This window comes from Symphodus melops (genome assembly GCF_947650265.1).
Source record: "Symphodus melops genome assembly, chromosome: 1".
NCBI classification, from domain to species: domain Eukaryota; kingdom Metazoa; phylum Chordata; class Actinopteri; order Labriformes; family Labridae; genus Symphodus; species Symphodus melops.
The window spans coordinates 34,552,718-34,577,412 of NC_136691.1; the positions used below are offsets into that span (position 1 = coordinate 34,552,718).

Genomic DNA, 24,695 nt, shown 5'->3' on the forward strand with positions numbered 1-24,695 from the left:
GTTTTTGAAAGGCTGCTATATATTTCTTAACATATCAATGTCTATTTTTTTTACACTTATTATTACACTATTTTAATGAACTAAATGGCGATGTGTTGGGAATTGTTTTTTTTTTGTTGTTTTTAAAAAAAAATTATATTATGCTTACTTTGTTGAGGATCGTCACAGATCCGGCAGCCACCGGAGGCTATGTGCGTGTGTGTGTGTGTGTGTGTGTGTGTGTGTGTGTGTGTGTGTGTGTGTGTGGCGTGTAGGAGGGAGGGGCAGCACACACACAGTCAGAGGGAAGATGGAGGACAGCAGCAGCAGCGGGGCGGACCTGATTCGTCTTCTTCTTTGAATGAAGGTGAGTTATGGTCTGGTCCGGTTCAGTTTGATTCTGGCTTTGTGTTTGTTGACACCCTCCCTCCCCACACAGCCGGGTGTGTGTGTGTGTGTGTGTGTGTGTGTGTGTGTGTGTGTGTGTGTGTGTGTGTCGGGGGGGATGAAGCTGCAGATGGGATCACGGAGGACCGTTACCGTCCCGCCGCTTCTATGCTCGGTGTCTCTGATTTATAAAACATCATCAAGGCGCATTCAGGACGGGGACAATACTGAGCCGGACCTAGCTGGACCTGCAGGATCTGTGTGCCGGTGTGAGGGGGTGGTGTGTGTGTGTGTGTGTGAGTGAGTGTGTGTGTGTATGTGTGAGTGAGTGATGGTGGTGATGGGGGGGGGGGGGGGGGGGTTAACGGAGCACAGAGGCCCTGTTGTTGTCGGCAGGTGCAGAGGCGCAGTTTGGTCCGGTGTTACGGTTTAAAGAGTGACCGTGTTAATGGATGACTTTCAGCCGAATGTGTCTGCGGTTGTCATGGTTACAACAGATGTTGAACACGCAGATACATCCTCTTTCCCACATAGGAATATCTGATGACTGTTTTTGAATTCAGGCCTATCGGCCTATTAAAAAAGAAATGTGTGTGTGTGTGTGTGTGTGTGTGTGTGTGTGTGTGTGTGTTGTTGTTGTTGTTGTTTCTGCCTGACTAAGTAAACCTGATTGTAAATTTTTGGTTCTTCACAGGGCTTCATTTCTGTCATAAACCATAAAGGTGATGTTGAGCAGAGATATTTCTTCATACCTGGTTAATGAGTTAACCATCACCTTTCACCCACAGTCAGGTTTTCTTCTTAACATGTAAAGACAAGTCCAGTCGATTTTATTTATATTGCACATTTAAAACAGCCAAGGCGGACCAAAGTGCATACAGTAATTTTGGCACAATACATTTCATCCAACCATCATAGAGCCATCATATAGCCTGCATCCTCTTAAATTCTTATGGACTCATAACGAAGGTGTCCAAGATTTCAGTCCTTGAAAAAGTTTGCATGCAAACTCCTGCACACTGTCTGAATGGCTGAAAGACATTGATTGAAACGGCTTTTCTCCCAAAACATTTATAGTTAGTTTATGCAAGTGTGACTGTGTACAGGAGTTTGCATGCACATTTACATTGACTAATTCCAGTCCTACATAGCTACTGTATCTCATGAAACAGATGTATAAACTATTTATTTACAACCTAAAAAACTCCTCCTTTGGACCAAAGCCCTGAAATGAAGGTTGTCAATACCTCCATAAGTTTTACTTGTTTAAACAATTCAATCTGTATTGTTTTAACAAAGTATCGAAAAGTGCTTAGGCTTAAAAAAAATCTGTTTCATAAGACGGGTGTGTAAGTGTGTGTAATGAGTATACTGATAACGTTTCTGTGGGGAAACTTCACCAACATATTTGTGCAATTTAGAGAGTGTGCAGGATTGTTCGCACGACAGAATCTTCTTTGCAGATAAGATCCACAGCAAACCTTAGTCCATGCACAGGCTGCACATACAGTATAGACCGGTGTGACAGGTATGGTTCTCACTGACACAGAAAGCTACTAAATAGAGCTAACGTAAGTAAAATAATGTTAGGCTGGAGACATACTTGATGTTTCACCTTGTGATTGTGGGCACTTCATGAGCTTAATTGTAAATACACTTGACTGTGCGTGACGCGTGTTACTGCAGAATACCACTCGAGGGCAGACCAGAGAGCTCAGACCTGCCTGATGTGCAGGATGTAAATTTCAAACATGATGAAAATGGAGGAGGCTATTGTTATGGTCATTCTGAGATCATAACTAACATCAATAAATAATAGTAACATCACATCAGTACAGTTAGCACTCGTTTCATAACAATTTCCTCTGTGTATGAACCTTGTGTCGGTTCAGAGGTAGAGTCAGTAACTGTTCCCTTCTCTGTGTCTGCAGAGACGTTGTCTTCTGCCTTGATTCTGATCTTCTGCTTTGTTTTAAGTGACTCTGGATTGTTCTGGGCGGGGAGCTGGTGTGGGACTATGACGGATGCGGACGTAGCAGCAAATAAGAGAAATATAATCATAGTGATGTGAAACATTCCCCTAAACAAAGGGGAACCTCTGGTTGATTTTCACCTGCGTACTTGGAGTTCGTCTACTTTCTGTTGGACAGGCAGGTGCAGTTGCTTGCAGTGTTGGTAAGTGAGTAAGTGTTCACTTGTGGATAGCACTGGGGTCAAGAGAAGGAGCCCAATTTGACTGTTGTGTTTACAAGCTTCAACTAACATTTCTACTGACTCTACCTTTAACAAGTGACCCTGTGAACTGTTGACTTTCATCCACATTTGTCCGGAGATGTCTTTGTTACAGCACCTGTTGAAAACAGTCCTCAGAAAATGTCCCTTTGTGTGCTTCTTCTTCATAATCTCAAAATGTTCTCATCAGTTATGTATTTAATGAAAAACTAAAATGCAGACAAATTCAGCTGACAGTTCACAGGGTCACTCACTGAACCTACACAGCCATCCATTTAGTTTAGCAGGTTTCCACATTGACTTTTAAACAGAACTTTTCTGCAGAGCAGAAATTGAGTAATTTTCAGCTGTTGTGACGGCCATGTTTCTCAGTGCACTGACGATGAGACGTTGTGAAGACGTGGTTAATTAAAGACTTGGTTTTATTTCAGCAGGGCACACGCGGTGTATGTCTCACCTGCAAAAATGTTCTGCAGTAAATAGTGGAGCTCTGACTTGTTAGACGGCCTGTTAGTACAATAAAGAGCACAGCAAGACAGTTTATTTGTCTGATATTTACTTGAAAACAATCTCCAAGAGGCTCCACCAGCACAAAGGCAACCCAGAGTTTAATGGTGGACATTTAAGGGACTGCTGTAGATGTTGCTTTTGTTGCTTGGAGGTTTGTTCCACTTAGCTTCACCAATTACATCAGTTTCATCTTTCTTTAATTGTTACAGCCTGCTGTGAACAGACAAATACATTACACATTGATTATGTAAGGTTTCAGGTAACAGTGTTGGTAGGTTAAAGAGCAGTAGTGCTGCTGTGTTTTGGTTCACTTGCAGAGGTTTGGTTCTGCATGCAGGAAGGCCTGCCACGAAGGAGCTGCAGTATTCATAATGTGAGATATATCAAGAGCCTGTAGCAGGAGCTGTGCAGCATGTTTTACAGGTAGGGTCTGAGCTTTCCAATCTTGTACAGGGCCAATCAACAAGACTGAGCACTCAAGACCCTTTGAACCTTAAATGTTAGCTGCTCATCTGTCATGACACACGGCAGACTTTGTGGGCATGATTGTGGTTGGTCCAAGCTGGATGGTGATCTGTGGTTGCATGAAGGGGCTGACTGGGATGACAAGGAACTCAGTCTTTGATAGATTGAGCTTAAGGTGGCATTTGATATTCCAATTAGAGATATCAACAAGGCATGTCAAATCTATGCCAAGACGTACCAGTATCAATGGAGCTGATGATTGCACCAAGTGAGTTGGTGAATAATGAGTAGACAATGAGAAAGGTTAAGCTAGCTAAATCTACATTTAATAAACCTGAATTTTATTAACCCTGAATTAAATAAACCCTAAGTTTAATTCAATCTTAATGTCATAAACCTGGATTTAACTAAACCTGAACTTAGACCGGAATGTTAATCAGATCTAATTGTTTAACCAAACCTGAACTAAACCTGACTTAAACCGAACTTATTACCTTACCTACCATGAATTTTCCTAAATATAAATTTGTCCAACTATGAGTTTAATTTTAGTTTAATATAAGTAGCCAGGAATTTACACATGTAAATTATTGTTTTTGTCAAATAGATAAATCCATATTTGTATGTATGTATGTGTGTGTGTGTGTGTGTGTGTGTGTGTGTGTGTGTGTGTGTGTGTGTGTGTGTGTGTGTGTGTGTGTGTGTGTGTGTGTGTGTGTGTGTGTGTGTGTGTGTGTGTGTGTGCGTGTGTGCGTGCGTGCGTGCGTGCGTGCGTGCGTGCGTGTAAAGGTCATCCAGTCCAAAATGTTGATTGTAATCATTATCACACACACAGGCTCACATAGACAAGCATGCAGGAAAGTAAATCCCAAGCCAATCACAGCAGAGAGTGTTTAATACTGAGTCATAAAACAGTTCTATCCAATCAGCTCTGTGTCTGTGCTCATTAACAAAAAAACAGTTAGAGGTAGAGGGACAGGTAGCAGCAGAGGGACAGGTAGCAGTAGAGGGACAGGTAGCAGTAGAGGGACAGGTAGCAGTAGAGGGACAGGTAGCAGCAGAGGGACAGGTAGCAGTAAGGGGACAGGTAGCAGTAGGGGGACATGTAGCAGTAGAGGGACAGGTAGCAGTAGGGGGACATGTAGCAGTAGAGGGACAGGTAGCAGTAAGGGGACATGTAGCAGAAGGGGGACAGGTAGCAGTAGGGGGACAGGTAGCAGTAGGGGGACAGGTAGCAGTAGAGGGACAGGTAGCAGTAAAGAGACAGGTAGCACTAGGTGGACAGTTAGCAGTAGAGGAACAGAAGATTTTTTTTTATTCTGGGCAGAAATCTGACATATTTCTGATTTCCTAAAGTCATAGTTTCTGCTCATTGTCTTCAGTGACCTGCACATATTTTCAGCCAGGTCTTTGGTGAGCGTTTCCATGGTGATCTTATCTTGTCTACTTTAATCTAATCACTAGTGTGAACAGAAGTGATTAAACCATTACAGGGACACATGAGGATCCTTAGGAGCAGGATTCTGGATAAAGGGACAACTGAAGAGCATCTTGATAACATAACCTCCCTCATAAAGGTTACCAAGGGGTTTCCATGACAACCTCTGTTGGAGAGGAAAGGCCTCAATATTTAATGACATGAGCGCTCTGTTTACTCCAGAGTTGTATACAGTGACCGACAGAGGGCCGTCTTTCAAACAGGATCACATCTCAAACACCACAGAAGAAGAAGAATCTGTTAACACAAAGTAACATAACAGATCCATGAGCTTTGACAACAGGCTGTTAAAATAAATGACACATACTAACATAAATAAGATGTACATGGTATACCTACAGTGTACAGCTCTGTTTCTTTGTTTCTGTTTGATTTAACGGTCAGTAGGAGAGATATCTGTTTGCACGGTTCAAACCAGCGTCTGTTTAGATCGATGCGTCTGTAAATATGAACATGCATTATCATAGGAATAATCACATTTTTTATTTCAGAACCTAGAACATTAAATAAAATGTTCTTCTGTCTCCACTTTCACTCTCTTCCCAGAATCCTTTGCACTGACCTAACCCAGTTCCCTGCTGGTTCCATCCCAGAATCCTTCATGCTGACCTGCTGATGATGAGCGTTTAAACCTCAGTCTGACACTATCAGACCTCCACAGCCACCATGAACCCCCAGGAGACGGAGCTTGGCCAGGAAGTGACAGAGGAGACCGACGCCCCTCCTCGCCATAGCCACAACAACCAAAACAGCCGTTCCCGCAACCATGACAAACGCTACAGACGCAGTGAAGCTGGAGGAGGTGCTGGCAGCAGAGTCAGAGCGGCACAGCAGCGCTCTCCACAGGAGGAGCCCGACGTGGAGCCACAACCAGAAGCTCCTCTGCCACAGCCCCACCTGCCCATCCCCCGACCCGCAGTGACACGGTACCGCAGACAGGGGGACAGCGAGGCGAGGCTCAGAGCGCAGCAGCAGAGACAAAGACTCAGACAACAGAGGGAGGCAGAGCGTGTTCAACAGCTCCACACCGAGGATGAGGAGCGAGACCGGGACGACTCGGTGCTCGCACGCTCAGCCAGCACTGAGAGCGGCTTCCACGCCCACACAGACCGCGCCGAGGGCGATGACGGCCTGCTAGTGATGTCTCTTGATTCTGAAGGCCAGCCGGAGGCCGAGGACGAGACAGGGAACTACGAGGTCCAGCTACGACCAGAAGCAGAGGGATACACTGAGAGTGCTGAGGCTGAACAGCATCATGTCAATCCACACATTTTTAGTCCTCATGCCCGCCCACGTGATCCTATCCCTGATACCCAGAACCCCCAGAGACCAGGTGAACCCGAGGACATGATGAACACCGGTTACTCCAACTATGTGTACACACAGCCTCTCAGTCCTCCCGGGGGGCAGGAAGGATTATCAGCCAATCAGAGGTTAGACAGTTTAGACGCTGGGCTGGCAGAAGAGGCGTACTCTGAGCCGTACGACATTTACTCTTTCTCTGAACACGTTTACGAGGAAATCTGTGACGTGGCGTCCTCTGGTCCTCCGGCTGGAGTTGGTGCTGAGTCCCTCCAGCAGAGGAGGGCTGGCTTCCAGCTGTTTGAGGGTCGGGCAGGGGACGGAGACTTCCACCAGCAGGAGGCGGTGGGCTCCCGTCTGCGTCACTACGACGAGCGCTCAGACGGAGAGTCTGACAGTCCAGAGAAGGAGGCAGAGTTTGCCCCGTATCCACGCGCTGACAGCTGCGATCAGGAAGAGGACGTCGAGCACGCTATGACCGAGGTCAGACAGAGCATGAGTGCTCATAGTCTGCATCTCGCTGCTGGAGACACCATAGAAGAAGAAACTGAGCTTCCTCCAGGAGAAGATAAAGTCCACTCTGAAACTGAATTCGATGAAAACCATCAAGCTGAGGGACAATTAAATCTTGGCAGGAAACTGACTGTGAGTCCTTCAGACGAGGCGGAGTCGGCGAGGAGCAGTCAGGAGAAGAGAGACGCCATTTCTCTCGCCATCAAGGACATAAAGGAGGCCATCGAGGAGGTAAAGACTCGGACGGTCAGGTCTCCTTACACACCTGACGAACCCAAAGAGCCAGTCTGGGTGATGAGACAAGACCTGAGCCCGAGTGCAGAGTGCGACCTGCAGCCACCACCAGGGGGCGATGTGAGTACAGCAGTTAAAGTCTGATCATTATTATCAATATTGAAACTATACATTTCATATTTGATATTATATAAATATCAGTCAGAAATATATTTTAATAAACGTTTAATAGACCAAACTTCTCAGTCATGTGACGATTTCCTCCTCCTCCCTCGTGCCCCCCTGATTTATTGATGAGGTGAGTCAGACAGGTAGAGGGTAAGACAGGTTCAATAATTCAGTGAGGCTCAGATGGCAGAGAGAAAGGAACGTTTGAATGTTTCCATCAGATCAGACCTGCAGCCGAACAACAACCTGCAGCCTAAACTCAGGATTTAATAACGTTCATGTGTTCATACAAAGCAGCAGCCGCCGCTGTTGAAAAATGAAGCAAACGCAGAAGTGCAAAATCTTGCAGTTCGTCGAGTGTCCACTTGAGGCAGGTTTCAGGAAGACCAAAAAAAAGCTGTTTTTACAGGAAATGAACGTGTATGAACGTGTTTACAGCCTGGTGCAAAAACAAAATAGGTCTGATTAGTTGTTGTTATTAATGCCACACACTGTATGTGGGGTGAAAAACGGCTCCGTTTTGATTGTGAGAACCGTACCTGTTATCCATAGTGAGGCGTGTAGCTGACGTGATTGACAGCCGGGCGCGATGTAACAGTTTGTCAGGAGGTTTAAAACCCGCCTCAGCTTCAGTTCTCAAATTTAGGCTAAGACAGGATTTCCAGCATGGCGGCTGCCGATGCACCTCTGGAGCCCCCTGTAGGAACAGATGGCTGACGTTACTAAGGAGTCAACCATTAATATATCTAATGTTCATATAGAGCATTCAGGTGGACATATACATGTGCATTTCATAAATATAAAATCTAAAGTGTGTTAATATACAGATGATATATTTGTTATATATAAATATACAGAGGAAGTTTCACACATTCATCTCATCATGTTCATATATCGAGTATATTCATGTGTCCGTTAATGGGGACACAGTTAACAGTTCCAGGTTGATGACATGGAGATGAATCCTGATACCCGAGTGTCACCTGAGCTCTCGGGTGTTGTATTTAAACAGCTACAGCCTCTCTCAACGTCAGTGTACCTGCAGCACCTACTGAGGCTCACTTGATCTAGTTTGTTCAGAGAAACATGGAGAACTTCTGGATGTATCAGGTCGAGAAGCTGGAGGAGGAACAGAGCAAACAGGAGGAGCAGCAAGGAGCAGAGGAGGAGGTGTGCACGGTTATATAGATTTAATATGGTACCTGTGTGATGACATACTTTATTACACATTCATGGTCTATGATTTAGTTAGATGGTTTGGTAGTATATTAGAGAGATACAATTCATTTGATTATATTTGATGTTTGATGCATTGGATCCTGAGGTGAAGTAGCTGATGGTGTTTCGATCATATCAGTGTTTCAGACAACAAGCAAGGATTTTTTGACATGAATAGATAAGTATGATGATCAGGATTAAAAGCAGATTTTACAGTTAGTTTTCTGTTTGTCACATAAACATTTTGGCAATAAACCTACAGAGCAACAGATGTTTAACTTCTATGTTTTTCATTCTATCTGACATTTAAAAGAGAAAAAAGTTGGATGTCAAATATTGGATGTAAATATTAAATGGGCAGCATCTAGCTCCTCTTTTGTGGTGATTTTGTAAAATCGCTTTAATAGTTTTAAGTTGTGAGAAGAGACTTTGAATGACATTAGATGATGATGTCATCGTTTTCTAAAGGCTTCGTTCTTACATGAACTGACACCTGAGCAGGTGCTTTCAAACCTGTGAAACTGACCTGAAGGTTAAGACCAAAACTGACATGGGACACAAGAAGGGACAGAACAGACCGGAAAAATAGCAAACATCCCTCATCCGCTTTTTTGAAAGTTCCAGTCCAGCATTTTAGCCTCAAATTATTATTATTTTTTGGAGCAGAACGTGACTGAATGAGATTCTATTTGTGGTGGACACTGATCAGGGTCTATTTATCACTAACCTACATCTGCTGTAAGTGGTGACAGGTCAATGAATCAAGTACAGGTACAGTCGTCCTCTCCTGACTCCATGCCAAAGACTGTAAATATTAATGGAGGAAGCCTGAGTGACGTCACCCATCTGTTACTCAATTCAATTCAATTCAAAGGCACACATACAAACAGTGCAGCTATACTAAAGGCAGACAGAAAATAATTTTAGCGCCTTTACTGCAGAGGGCTCCAGAAGCTCATCGGCAGCAGCCGCCACGCTGGAAATGCTGTCTCAGCCTAACTTACAGTTCACCTAACAATAGGCTGAGAGCTGAAGCAGGTTTTAAACATTCTGACAAACCGTTACATCACACCCAATTATCAATTAGGTCAGCTACGTATGGATAAGGCACACTGTAAACAGATGCATCTGTCTGCGTTTTGTGTGAATGTGGTGTTTATGTGACTTTTGGGGCTCTTGGAGCCAAACTCAAGCGGACACTTGATGAACTGCAGGATTTTGATCTTACATTGGCTTAATTTTTCAAGACGTGTGGTTGCTACTTGCTAAGTGTGTAACAAATAGAACGCTTATGGTTCTTATTGACACAGATAGCTGCTGATTAGTGCTAACATGACATTAAATAATTGCAGAATGTGACTGGTTGTAGAAAGTGAAGCTCAGACTTCTTGGACAGTCTGTTAGTGTTAATATTATTTGAACAAGTGAGTTGTATGAATATGCCGCCTGTACAGTTGTCCTCAGTAATGAAATGATCAATAGAGAGCTAGGTTTTTTGTACTAGGCTGTAATCATGTTTATTTTTGCTGTAGAGGTTGACATTTTACCATAGGGCTCTATGGGGAGCAAACTGACTCGAGTGGACAGTTTTTGGTACAAAAGTGTTGGCTTCATTTCTGAGCGTCAGAGGTTTCATTCTAGTGTAATGTCAGAATAGTGTTATTTCTAAATGTTCAGAAGTAAAAGAATAAATCTGTCGGAGTGAGGGGACAGGTGAGAACAGAAGAAGGTCAGATCAGAGACAGGTGAGTGTGTATGTAAGCTGAATCCTGCAGACGGTTGTGTTGTGTCTGTGCTTTCTGAGATGATCTGTTCTGATGTTTTGGGTCTGAGCTGTGGCTCGTCCTGCTGGTGTGTTAGCGCGTGTGAACAGCAGGAGACGAGACTGTGTAGCAGACGCTGCTGTTTTTAAACAGCCCTGTGTATGTGACTTTAATGGGCACTTGCATGATAGAGCTTGTAGTGTTGACCCCTGACTAAATGTTAGGACATGGATAACCAAGTAACGCATCAAATGTAAACAATGGTAGTAATGAAGCAGCAGAGCAGAGATTTAAAAATATAAAAAACTTAACCACGAAGAGAAAACTGAGTGGAAATGTATCAGCAAGGACCTTAAAGTGTCTGTGAGCAATTCAGTCATGACAGAAACTCAAAAGAAAAAAATATACATATGAACCTGGATGAAATCAGATGAGGAGATTATTAATGATTTTCTTCTGAGGTTTAAAGGTCAGACAATATGCTCTTTTTAAACCAGTTTAAATACCGGTAAGTTTCAGAGGTTTCCCAAAATATGTCTGTTAAGTTTCTTGCTAATAATGAACTCTGATCCTGTATTTGATCATGCCTATAAACCCCTCTATTAATTTTGGTTTCTGTGTCTGTAGCTTTAAATGCAAATGATCTGTTTCTGACCACGCCCCCTGGGAGGCCTTGTGTGGCTTGAGCTCTTTGCACCATGCTCTATTGTTTACAGTGAGAAGTCAGACTTAGAGGGCTGAACAAACACCTAGCTGTGGGAGTGTCACTTACCTGGGGGAGGGGTTACTGCCCTTTGTGATGTCACAAAGTATTTTCCAAATTACCGTAAATTCCGTACTATTGAGCGCACCTGGATATAAGCCGCACCGGCTAAAAATAAGTAAATAAATGTATTTGTACATATATAAGCCGCACTTGATTATAAGCCGCAGGTGTCCACGCTATAACAAGAGCTATTTACACAGACGTAGGCTACCGGTAACATCCGCAAATACTGGAGCGTCCGTACGGACGTTAAAGGACGACGAGAGCGTTCAAATAATAACTTTTAATAACCCGATCACTGTCGGCCGTGACCACGCCGTTTACAGCAGAGAGCAACACACATAACTTGCCGTAACAATCCAACTCTCTCCCCCAGCGTTCTCTCATACAGCCACTCAACACGTTCTCGCTGGTGCATTCACTGACTCTCAACATAATCGGAATTATGAACACATTATCAACTACTGACTTTACAACATGAACCGTTACAATACGAAGCCTAGCCGACGGTGTCTGTAACACGGCTGATGAAAAAGATGACCGTAATATATTTCACAAGAAAAAGTCCATCCATTCACTGCCTCAGAATGACTTCATTACTCACTTCCTCAGTCTCTGTTGTCGCTGTCAGTGTCATCTTAACGTGCAGCAGCTCTGTTAGCTTCTTAGACAGCCAGGTCGATCGCCTTTAACTTGAAAGCTGCATCATATGTATTTCTCTGTGTGTTTTCCATCATGAGGGTGCGTGCATGAAGCGCAAAATGACTGATATTAAGATCCGACGTGACGAAGTCAAATGTTTTTGCGGCAGAAGCTCATTGTCCCCCATAAAAAATCCATGCATTAGCCGCACCGGAGTAGAAGCCGCAGTGCTCGAAGTGTGAGAAAAAAGTAGCGGCTTATAGTCCGGAATTTACGGTATCTGACCTTTAATAGAAATGATTTTAAAAGAACATGTTGGTGAGTTAAGATTAAAAACTGTCTCCACGGTGGCGCCGATAGCGCAGCGGCAGCGCGCGCACCATGTTGCGAGGCATTGCTCCTCGCGCGGGCGGCCCGGGTTCGCGTCCAGCCTGTGGCCACTTTCCCGCATGTCTCTCCCCACTCTCTCCCTGTTTCCGACTCTATCCACTGTCCTATCAATAAAGGCAAAAAGGCCAAAAATAAACCTTTAAAAAAAAAAAAAAACTGTCTCCACATGTCAGAAAGATACTCTGTAAAACAAACAGGAGTGGTTCATAAATCTATTCCAACTGAATTTCTTTAGCGTTTATTGTTTTTAGATTTATTTTGTGCTTTAACTCATTCTCGCCAACAAACATCCACCTGTTTTCTGATTTTGAGTGAACGTAAGACAGCTCTCAGGATGTGATGTAAAACAAAATGTCCTCTCACCTGTTTTACACATTTTATACCCTGAGGTAGTTCATAATGAGGAAGACATATTGTGACGTTTTCAGATGGCACAGTCACAGTGAGTCTGTTATCAGGAGGAGGATACAACGCCTGGACGAGTGGCGGAGGATTTTTATCAAGTTTTTAAAGTTAAATGTCAGTAAATGAAAGATCTGGACATTAGAAGGAAATAATGGTGTTTAGGGACAGACTTTTGACGAGGCTCAATGTCATAAATGTGGGAATATGTTATTTATCAACTAACAGTCAGTGAAATTACAGAGGCTCTCTTTGAGACTAACCATTTCCCCCTTAAACTAAACTGTGTGGTTGTTTTAAATAAACACAGTTCTTGAACTGCAATCTTCCCCTTTGGCTTCATCTCCTGGTTTAATGACCTTTTATGCAGACACAGAAACACACTGGATTGCTAAAGTTACCAGTAAAATCCACTGGTGTTGATTTAGCTGACCTCTCTCAAACCTATAGAGTAACATCTCTCAGTGTCCTCAACCTCCTCCTCAGTTTGAGCACCTCCCTGTCAAGGAAATGTGTAGAAAATTGACTTCACACAAGAAATATTAAGGAGAGTCAGACGGCTTATATATGACTCACGAGGAGAAATGACATTAACACATGTGATACAGGCCAAAGCTAAGCCAGTCAGACTGTCCCAGGCTTCATCTTTATCCAACAGGAGGTTCAGGTCACCGAAGGTAGTCGTAATACAGGCCAACAAACGGACGACTGACGATTTACTTTCTCTCGTAACTTGTTGCACTTTGTTCTATGTGCCTGTGTTTTATATGTTTTATGGTTTTATCTATCAAATTAAAAAGCAAATTAAAAATTAAATTACAGCCCAAACACACTTAGTAGAAATGTAAACATGCAGGAGGAGAGACGCTAAAGGTCAATAACAGACAAAAAGGTGTGACACAAAGATGTGTTACCTTCATAAAAACGTTCTAACAGGACGACAGTTAAAGTGAAAAACAGGGGAAGTGAGAAGAGACGAGATGCAGCATAACAACAGGGCTCAGCGAGCGTGTGTCTGACAGTTAAGTTGAGTGAAGACAGGTCAGCAGGCGGGCGGAGACTTTCAGGAAACTGCAGGGTAAGAATAATTATAATATAAAAGCGCAGTCTTTAAGTTTTAAAGATGAGTTTGTCCTCTGAAGCATGATGTTCTGAAACTATCATTATGATGTGTAATACTGATCTCTTCATGTGCTATTTAAAAAGGATTGTTTGGTCTCTCTTGTCGTCCTCCTTCAGTCTCCTCGTTCTGGCTCCCCGTCTCCTCCAGGAGCCGAGTCTTCCAGTCTCCACCTGCTGCAGGACCACACCTTTGACTCCTCCCCCTCCACTAATGAGGTCAGAGTTTAGTAATACTAACAGATTAATTATTATTCCAAAGAGATTATATTATTGTTAACACATTTTGTGTGAAGTTTGTATGTTTATTTTTCTGTTTCTGTTTAGTCCAGGAGAAGTCTGGCCTCCTTCCCCACTTATGTAGAAGGTAAGAGCGCCTTCCTCGACACGGGAGGTTTAGAAACAGGGAAGCTGCCTCTGTGTGCGTGTGTGTGTGTGTGTGTGTGAGTGTGTGTGTGTGTGTGTGTGTCTGTGTGTTTGGGCTGGACAATAATAAAGACATAATCTTGACGACACATCAAATCTACAGCATGGAAACAAGGTCCGTTGTTTGGACCGATTTAGTCTTTAGGGAAGACGACACAAACAAAAATAAGTCAAATACAAGTTATTTATTTTCTACTCACTGCTTTAAACGAAGACGTGTCGTTTTCATTTCAAGAGGTGATCTGACTTCAGATCATAATATTCAATTAATAACCACAAAACAGTTCATCAGACTACTAATTGTGTGTGTGTGTGTGTGCGTGCGTGCGTGCGTGCGTGCGTGCGTGCGTGCGTGCGTGCGTGTGTATCATTAAGGGTAATGGATTCACCAGATGCTCATCATTCTTAGTTTTCACAGATGATTCAGAGAAAACACATCATAGATGAATACTCTGTGTTATCAGCAGTCAACATTTCCATTAAGAAGTTAGTTCACTTAACGACAAGGACGTTTTTTATTTACATGTATTTGTTATTCGCTTTGCTTCTTATTTATACTTTTCTTACTTTACATTTGTATTCATGACTGTTAAAATGTCTGATGACATGATGTGTAACATGGTGAGATGAATTAGTTTAAATCATATACAATAAAGTGTTTGTGTGTAGGTGGGCTTCATTATTTTACACACTGACACTGAGCCCCCCCCCCCCCCCCTTCAGTTCCAGGACCATGTGACCCTGAGGACCTGATCGATGGGATCATCTTTGCTGCGAACTACCTCGGCTCCACCCAGCTGCTGTCAGACAAAACGCCTTCCAAAAACGTACGAATGATGCAGGCGCAGGAGGCTGTCAGCAAGATAAAGGTGGATATAATTGTTACCAACCGTTTTTTACTTTATGTGTTGTAACATGTTTCTTTTTATCAGCCAGGTTTAAATCCTCAGAGCTGACCTCAGAGACATTTACTGTCATAGTCAATAAAAGGAAGTCAATTCTTTTTAATAAGTAAACAAACGATGACGTTTCTGTACAGGAAATACTTTCAGTTAAAACCACAGAGACCTCTTCTGGCAGAATAGGGTTACTGCAAATCCATTGATACAAAGCTCTATGGTGTCAGTAGACTCCATCAGTGATTATAGTATGAACATATTGGAATATGATTATTACGACCTGACAGCAGATTTAATCTATTTTAGCTTAGATTTAAGATTGATGTATCTCCACATTTTAACTGTTTGTATACACATCACCAGCTTTGATCACACAACCTCTCTGTGAGTTCAGGTGTGATAGAACAACCTGTGATCAGTCTGAGCTCTAACTCTTCTCTCTCTCTCTTTTATCCCTGCAGACAGCCCAAAAAGTTGCACAAAACAGGAAGAAGGTGAAGTATCTGTTTACCCGTCACTCCTCCTCCCCTGCTCTCTCTCTCTCTCTCTCTCTGTTTGTAAAGAGCTCTTTTTCTCCTGCTTTCTGTCTGTAAAGAGAGACAGTGTGTTTACATGCTGAGTTAAAGACAGGGTAGGGAACGTCCTCCAGATACACTTTTTAAGTTTTTGGTTGGAATTGTCCTGACAGTAATTAAGGACTACTGTCCTTGTCCAAGTACAGAAGCATTGGAAGAGATTTTATTTATTGAAAGAAGTATGATCCCTATCCAGTAGAGCTCAGTTCAGTGGAGATATGCCTCATTTCAGCGAGTTACTATTGGACATTCTTCCAGCTGACCTCTCACTTCACGTACGAAACAATCAACGGCGGTCATTCGTTGTTTTCCTTCGATCCGTTTCCTCCAACATGTTGACTTCTTCCGACTGACTCACCATGTCCCATGTCTCTCGGCTGGCTCTCTCTCCAACACTCTCCATTCTGATACCTTCGTCATGTTTCTCCTTAAACATTTATGATGTTTGACTTCCTGGTTAAAGCCCAGCTTGGAAACTGTGGAGCATGCTCAGAATGTCTAATCCAGTTCAGGTCGGATTGAAATGTTATCATTGAAGAGTAAATAGGTGATAGTCCGACTTTGAGAAACTCAACAAAGAATGACGTGTGTGTGTGTGTGTGTGTGTGTGTGTGTGCAGGCTCCTGAAGGTGAGCCTCAGCCAATGACAGAGGTGGATCTGTTCATCTCCACACAGAGAATCAAAGTGCTGAATGCCGACTCACAGGTGAAGCACAAAAAACACACACTGTTACACAACACTTTAATCAGCCTCATCACTTTTTTATTATCAGCAGGATTTTACTTATTTACACTTCTCATTGGTCTGGAGAGACTCCCTGTCAGAAATGAAGCAGCTCATATCTGAGACGTTGAATCAGAACAAACATCAGATTATAATCGCTTAATAGTTTACAGAACAGATCACGTAACACGGTTATGATGTCGGCTGTGTTGATTTTTTTTTGCTTAGTTTGTTCCTCAGATTTCTATAAACTTTGTTTGTTTTTGTCTCTCTGTTCACCAGGACACCATGATGGATCATCCTCTGAGGACCATTTCCTACATTGCTGACATCGGGAACGTGGTGGTTCTGATGGCTCGCCGCAGGATGCCCCGCCCAGACTCCCAGGAGAACCTGGAGGCGTCAGACCCGGGTCAGGAGAGCAAGCGGCAGTACAAGATGATCTGTCACGTGTTCGAGTCCGATGACGTAAGTCTGAACTTATTAAATATTGACGGGCATACTGTATTTATTAGAGGTGCTCCAGCAATACTTGTAGTAAGAAGGTCAACTTTATTAACAAATTAGCCCGACGTGTTTCGACTTGTGGTCTTCATTATGGTCATCAAGAAAGAGATTTACAAACATCAATTAAATAGTGTTGGTACAACATTGAAAAAAAAGGTCAAACAGTGAATTATTCTGAAGCCTCCGCACTCCACCAAAAACTGCCTGCTAAGAGGCAGAAACCTTGAGCAGAACCAGACACATATTGAACAGACATTTACTGCAACTGTGTTGAGCTTGAAAAGTGGGATAGATGGAGATGCAGTAAGAAAGAGAGGGATGGAGAGAAACAGAGCAACAGCAACATCAATGAATAAGATACATGTATAGTGACAATGTCAGTAATAATGATAAAGGTATGTGTAGTATGAGCAGTAACATCTATGATAATAAACCGACCCGTCTCATATTAACATTAGCAACTGTAATGATGATGAAAAAGGGAGGACTGATTATGTTAATTATAGATGTTGTAGTTGAGCAGCTCTAAGATTCACTGTAATATTTATGATAATGATGATGGATGTAAGGCTGATATCAGACTCCACAGTCAGGACCAGGGCCCTCCACACAAACGATCAAGAAGAACCTACGAGACAAGGGAACTTAGGAGCTCCCAGTATGATACAGTATATGGGTGGTATATTAAATTGTACATAAAGATTTGCAGGCAGGAGCTTAAGGTGCCCGTTCCCCAAGCAGTCCAATCCTATAGCAGTCTGTCTGAGCTGGTCCATACCTACGCCAGCCCTAACTGTGAGCTTTATCAAAAGGAACGTTTTAAGGCTACTCTTTGAAGTACAGGGAGTCTCGGCCTCTCAGACCTGACTTGTAGATGATTCCAAAAGAGAGGGGCCAGGTAACTAAAGGCTCCATCTCCCATAGTACATTAAGGGCCTGATTTACTAAGATCTCAATTAAAGAGTACTAAATTGCATGTTCACTGCAAAAGTTTGCACTTTTTGTTTGTGGGCATTTTTGCGGGTGATTTACTAAGAACATTTGCGTGAATGACGTCAGGTGCAAACCTTGTGGAGGCGGTCGTATTTCTGTCAGGCTTTTGCGCGTTCTACTGGTTTATGTCCCAGAGAGTTTGGACGGAAAGCTGGACGACTGCAGGCGCAAAATAGGTATTAGTGAGAAGCAAATGAACGTCCAGTATTTTCAAGTTATAGCAGATAAATATGAATATAACAAAAGGAAAACGTGGCTTATAAGAAAACCTCGGTATTAAACACGGCCTCTCTTTTCTTCCCTCCCTCTTTTGAATGAATTGTCATACATTGCGCAGGAGCAGCGAGTCCTCTGTGGCACTGGTGCTCAGTGTGTGTGCCACTCGTGCCATCGTTGCTCATATGAAAGACGCAATCCTCACTGCACGCTGTTAGTAGATCAGATAGCCCAGTTTTTGCTGGTGGTATCAAGTTTGCACACGTTTTAATACACACAAACGTTTAGTAAATCAGGCCCTCAGAGACTGTAGGATGAGCATCATTCTGGGAGCGTAATGTTTTCGAAGAGAAATACGACACTATCAGCTCTTTGAGATGAGATGGTGCCTGGCCATTAAGAGCTTTGTGAGAAGAGGGATTTTAAATGATAGTCTAGTAGCCTTGCAGAGAAGCCAATACAGGACTAATGTGATCTTTCTACCTAGTTTTATTCTGTACAAGAACTGCCGCATTTTTGACCAACTGAAGGGTGTTTAGAGACTTACCAGGGCAGCCTGATAACATAATTACATTAATCCAACCTGGAGGTAACAAAAACATGGGCAAATAGAACTCCCAAATTCATAAAGGTGGAGCTGGATCCCAGGCTGTCCCCGTCCAGGAAAGTCGGGGCCAAATAGAATAACGTCAGTGTTGTTTGAGTTAAACAGCAAAATGTCCTTAAGGCATTCTCCTGGTTTACATAACTGATTGGTATCATCAGGCTTCATTGATACGTATAGCTGAGTATCATCTGCATAATAGTGAACATGTATGGAATGTTTCCTCATAATACAACCCAGAGGAAGCATATATAATAAGAGAATCAGTCAAAAGAAAAAGAACAGATGGTGGGACATGCTCATCCATTCACATGCTCACACACTTGGAAGAGGCTGCTTTGTGAAGAACCCATGGGTAGTAATCACATTCGAACAATAATAATAAAATATATATATATATAAATATCTTTGCCCCCTCAGGCCCAGCTGATCGCTCAGTCCATTGGACAGGCATTCAGCGTAGCGTACCAGGAGTTCTTACGAGCTAACGGTATTAACCCGGAGGACCTGAGCCAAAAGGAGTACAGCGACCTGCTCAACACTCAGGACATGTACAACGACGACCTGATCCACTTCTCCAAGTCCGAGAACTGCAAAGATGTGAGTACAGAAAAATCTGAAGAAGTATTCTTTGATTGGAATTTGTTGTGAATTAAAATTATCATTAGCCCACAAACCCATTCATGATGTTTAATCTGCTAGAGCTGTTCCATCAAAAAGTGTCAATCACTACACCAACGGTACATCAAAAAATAATCTAAACTAAAAAAAATAATGTTAAATATTTTTCTATTATGATGATTATAAAATGTGTGTTGTTTGGTCTGTTTTTTTTAGATGTTCTGATTATGTGTTGTTTCTATAAGTCTGACTATTAGATGCTTTGTTTCTTCTGTCCATTTTCCAAAACATTTGAATAGATTTCAGAATAGTTTCTGTCTGTGTGTTGTCTCAGACAGTTGTTCAGTAATTAAAATGTTCTGCAGTATTTCTGTTTTGGTTTTTTTGTTTTCTTACTGGCTGACCTGCTGTGACCTCAGGTGCTCATAGAGAAAGGTAAGGGTGAGATCCTTGGTGTGGTCATCGTGGAGAGTGGGTGGGGCTCCATCCTGCCCACCGTCATCATTGCCAACATGTCGCATGCCGGTCCAGCAGAGAGGTCTGGCAGACTGAACATTGGAGACCAGATCATGTCCATCAATGGGACCAGTCTGGTGGGACTTCCTTTGTCTACCTGCCAGAGCATCATCAAGGTGTGTCTTCATTTTTGATAACTGACATTACACTTCTATGGTTCAGGGAGCACAGGTTAGACTTCTCAAATTCTCTCCTCAGGGTCTGAAAAACCAGGCTCGCATCAAACTGAACATTGTCAGATGTCCCCCGGTGACCACCGTACTCATCAGACGGCCTGACCTCCGCTACCAACTGGGCTTTAGTGTGCAGAACGGCATTGTGGGTAGTCTTGTCATTCTGTTTCTTGATGGAATTGGACTTCTGATTTGCTGTTCTGTTCATCAAGATAACAAATGCTCTGTTTAATCATTAGATCTGTAGCCTGATGCGGGGGGGCATCGCGGAGAGGGGTGGGGTCAGAGTTGGTCATCGCATCATCGAGATCAACAGCCAGAGCGTAGTGGCCACACCCCACGAAAAGATTGTCCACATCCTGTCCAACGCTGTGGGAGAGGTGAGAGATCATTGAGCACATAGCTAGTCTTCACATTCTTGATAAAATGCTTACTTTCAATTGTTCTCTGAATTTAAACCTTTGTTGTTTCTGTCTCAGATCCACATGAAGACAATGCCTGCTGCCATGTACCGTCTGCTGACGGCTCAGGAGCAGCCTGTTTACATTTAAATAGACAAAGCCCCCCATGTTGGTTGCATTGTTGGGTTCTGCAGCCTCGTCTTCATCATCTGTTACTGTGTTTAAAGGTAAAATGAGTAACAAATGGTTTACAACTGAATCACCTGATCTCTGCTTGAATTTATATCTGAACATGTGTCAGTCTTTTCTGAAGTGTCTTTAATGTTCCGATTGAGAAATTCACACGGTTTATGTCATTGTTAAAAAAGAGAAAGCAAAAGTTAGAAACCTTATTTTTCTGAGCTTGGCACTTAACCATGATTGTTGACTGTAAGGAAGCCTGCACAGCAAGTCCTGACCTTCAAAGCCTGACTCTGCTTTCTGCCACGCTGCTATCTCACTGTCAGACCTCTACCTGTTTGATGTGCTTTTATTTCCTCCTGTTGTGGAAACATGTCACATAAGAGCAGCCTGCTTTCACTTTCACACCCTCATCCTAACTACAGTACAAATATTTTACTAAAGTGTTAAATTCATAAATCCTGTACAAATGTGTTACATTACTTAAATGTTACAAAGTACTGTGTATGTGTCACTTTAATGAAACTTATGAAACACTGTACAGCTCTGTACTCTGCACAACACAGACAAACTGAACCGTTTTCAATTTCCCTCATATTCCATGTCTGCTGCTTCATTTTAATCTAAGCATTACATGTTTGATATTTCATACACAGAGCTCTCACACTCGGCTGTAACCGCAACAGTGGAACTATACAAAACAGCTGAAGTAGCTTAGCGCTACATGATTTAGAACATCGAATATTCATCCAACTAACAAAATGAAATAACACATCAAAGTAACACCATGTAACAAAACCATGTAACAACAGCACATCAAAGTTACACCATGTAACACCACATCAAAGTAACACCAAGTAACAAAACATGTAACAACAACACATCAAAGTAACACCATGTAACAAAACATGTAACAACAACACATCAAAGTAACACCATGTAACAACACATCAAAGTAACACCATGTAACAACACATCAAAGTAACACCATGTAACAAAACATGTAACAACAACACATCAAAGTAACACCATGTAACAACACATCAAAGTAACACCAAGTAACAAAACATGTAACAACAACACATCAAAGTAACACCATGTAACAACACATCAAAGTAACACCAAGTAACAAAACATGTAACAACAACACATCAAAGTAACACCATGTAACAACACATCAAAGTAACACCAAGTAACAAAACATGTAACAACAACACATCAAAGTAACACCATGTAACAACACATCAAAGTAACACCATGTAACAAAACATGTAACAACAACACATCAAAGTAACACCATGTAACAACACATCAAAGTAACACCATGTAACAAAACATGTAACAACAACACATCAAAGTAGCACAAGGTAACAAAACCATGTAACAACACATCAAAGTAACACCATGTAACAAAACCATGTAACAACAACACATCAAAGTTACACAATGTAACAGCACATCAAAGTTACACAATGTAACAACACATCAAAGTAACACCATATAACAAAACCATGTAACAGCAACACATCAAAGTTACACAATGTAACAAAACCATGTAACAGCAACACATCAAAGTAACACCATGTAACAACACATCAAAGTAACACCATGTACAGGCACATTAAACTAACACCATGTAACAAAACCATGTAACAACAACACATCAAAGTAACAACATGTAACAAAACCATGTAACAACAACACATCAAAGTAACACCATGTAACAACACATCAAAGTAACACCATGTAACAACACATCAAAGTAACACCATGTAACAACACATCAAAGTAACACCATGTAACAACACATCAAAGTAACACCATGTACAGGCACATTAAACTAACACCATGTAACAACATATCATGATAAGAAAGAAACTGACAAAATCTGTTTACTCTCAGAGAAATCTGTTGTCTAATGCAGATATTTCACAAAATCCTTCTTGTCAGAGTAAAGTGTATGTCTTTTAAAACCAAGGCTTTTAATGTGACGGGTTAACTGCATAGAACAGGTTGTCTGAGAGAAAAGTAAGAACCTTTTAGAGAGCAACAAACTAATCTATCCAGCTGCAGTTCTCAAAAGTTATCGTCAAAGTTAGAATACATATTTTCATTTTTAGTAAATGTTTATCATTGACATGAATCACCAAAGAGCATTTTATTATTCGTGAAACTCATGTAGCATCTTTGACTCACCAAATCTGAATGAACGACTGAAAGTTTCTCCATGTGTTTAATAATATATCTTAATGTCTACATGCTTGATGTGTTTTAATTCACTCATTCATAATACATTTAGCTATTAACATGAATAAAGGTTAGAGAGTAGGACATCTTTCAAATTCTTAATGTTTAATGTTCTCCCTTAAGAAAGTCAGAATACCTGACCAGGTGTCCATTATCAGGCATTCAAGGACAGCCTGGATGACGGCAAACTGGAGTCCATATAAACCTCATAGGGGACACTGAGTTGGGCATTATTCTGCTAATACTATGGTCACTTTTACAAAAGAAAACAAATAATAACTTTCAATCAGTTGCATTTTAATAATATATCCCTACATACTTAAATCCAATGGAAACTTTTCCAACCCAGCAAGTAAGACACTTCAAAACGAGTGTGTTATGTTGGTAAATATAACATGGCAGTATGTTTAAGAACAAGCCTAGCTAGCTATCCAGCTAGTACCTCATCATCCCTAAATCAACACAAATATTTTTACCAATAATTGGTCAGCCATGTTTACTGTGATCAGCCTGAAGCAAAGAGCTTAATGGTTGGCCAGGTAAACTGAGGTCAGACTAGACTAGAGCATTGACCATGGTAGAAGTGATAATTAATGTTTCACCTGAATGTCAGTTTCACTGCAGATCAGTTATTTGAAAACTAAAGGGATCATTTTAAACATTATGGTTCTTATTCTTATGTTTTGGAGTAGTTAGAAACTATTTTATATTCATACACAGAAAAGGTATGTTAAAGCATAAATGGTGCTTATCCTAAGACTGGATGTAATGGGACGACATTTCTGTAATGTTTTGTCCTGTATGTTTAATTTTCTGAATGTTCTCTTTCTCAATATCTGCCTTTTTCAAAGTGCATTTTTGATTTATTGTCCTTTTCAGCAGATTCAGTTACCTTAAATGTGAAACAGGTGTAAATTTAGTGTTGTCAGTCTGACTGTTGTTGAGTCCGTGTGTGCCTCCACTAAACTTTTCTGACACAGACTGCTGAGGAGATTACTGGTTTTCTGAGGTTTATAACAGATTATTCTCGTCAACTTCTGATTTTTTGATTGATACAGTAAAGATCAAACGAAGGTTTCTTTAATGCTGCCCTCTTGTAAAGCTCAAACATCTAAAGTCTCTTAAATGTTCAACTACAACACATGTAAGCACCTGTTAAACTGGTATATTATTATTATTATTATGCCTGCATATGTTCATGTCTTCTTTATGAAGCTGTTATTTTATTTCATATTGTTCATGTTGAAGGACTGTTTATTATAAACACCTCTCTGACTTCAAAGCTAAGACATGTATATTTAAATATCTTTTATATTCTCTGTTTACATGAAGCTCATCTCGGCCTTACTGAGCATGCTCCATGTGTGGTTGTGTGCGTGTGTTTACTCATGTTGGATATATAATCTCCACATATATAATATGACATATGAACTGTAAAGTAAATTCATGTAAAGGCTGTGTGTAGAGAAACAAGTTTAAAGGTGAATGTAGGAAACTGTAAAATACCTTTCATGTATATAAAGAGCACAGATTATTTAAAGTGTGAGTGTGTGTGTGTGTCTGGGTGTGTGTGATTTCTTCCTCTGTGTGGTCTGTCAGGCTCTGTAAGCTAACCTGACATAATGAAGCTAAGTGCTGCAGGCTGCTGTTTAGCTTACAGAGTTAATAAGTGCACTCATTCTGAATGTAACATTAACTAAAAAAAAAAAGAACTATAAACTCTTTCTGTATAGCAGCAGCAATGTTTTTTTTTATTTGCAAGCTTTTCCTGTGCCGTTCTGTTGGAGCAATGCTCGTGTAGCAGAGCAACATGTTTGTTACTGTATTTACAACAATAAAGGACTGAAATAGCAACTCCAACTGATTATTATTCACTCTGTTTGACACTGTTTAACCTCACTTGATCCAGCTCTCTTCCCATTAGAAAAATGGATCGCTGATGAAAAAAACACAAGCAGGAGCCAGCAGGACTGACAGAGGACCATTAGGGGCCTTCTTTTGCTGAGCTGAACTAGAAACTGAACA

At 41.6% G+C, this 24,695-nt stretch overlaps 1 protein-coding gene across 2 annotated transcripts; it reads left to right on the top strand.

The window, feature by feature from the left end:
- Positions 1–254: 254 nt before the first annotated feature.
- apba1a (amyloid beta (A4) precursor protein-binding, family A, member 1a) lies at positions 255–24,530 on the top strand. Of its 2 annotated transcripts, none has more exons than XM_079351429.1 (14): positions 255–346; positions 5,618–7,240; positions 13,709–13,807; positions 13,916–13,955; positions 14,738–14,883; positions 15,375–15,407; positions 16,108–16,194; positions 16,495–16,680; positions 18,953–19,132; positions 19,573–19,785; positions 19,868–19,987; positions 20,082–20,222; positions 20,322–21,254; positions 21,791–24,530. In XM_079351429.1, exons 2-13 carry the CDS (start codon positions 5,738–5,740, stop codon positions 20,391–20,393), a joined length of 2,820 nt encoding a protein of 939 aa, XP_079207555.1. In that variant the 5' UTR covers positions 255–346; positions 5,618–5,737; the 3' UTR covers positions 20,394–21,254; positions 21,791–24,530. The 2 variants fall into 2 exon arrangements, with proteins under 2 accessions (XP_079207555.1, XP_079207556.1); XM_079351430.1 differs by having other exon boundaries at positions 20,322–21,212.
- The last annotated feature ends 165 nt before the right edge of the window (positions 24,531–24,695 follow it).

What these genes read in the sequence shown, in the direction of transcription:
- apba1a (XM_079351429.1), top strand. Translation starts at nt 5,738, where the DNA reads ATGAACCCCCAGGAGACGGAGCTTGGCCAGGAAGTGACAGAGGAGACC. An exon ending in TTGCACAAAACAGGAAGAAG is followed by an intron (nt 15,408 to 16,107) that starts GTGAAGTATCTG and finishes GTGTGTGTGCAG; the next exon opens with GCTCCTGAAGGTGAGCCTCA. An exon ending in AGTCCGAGAACTGCAAAGAT is followed by an intron (nt 19,133 to 19,572) that starts GTGAGTACAGAA and finishes CTGTGACCTCAG; the next exon opens with GTGCTCATAGAGAAAGGTAA.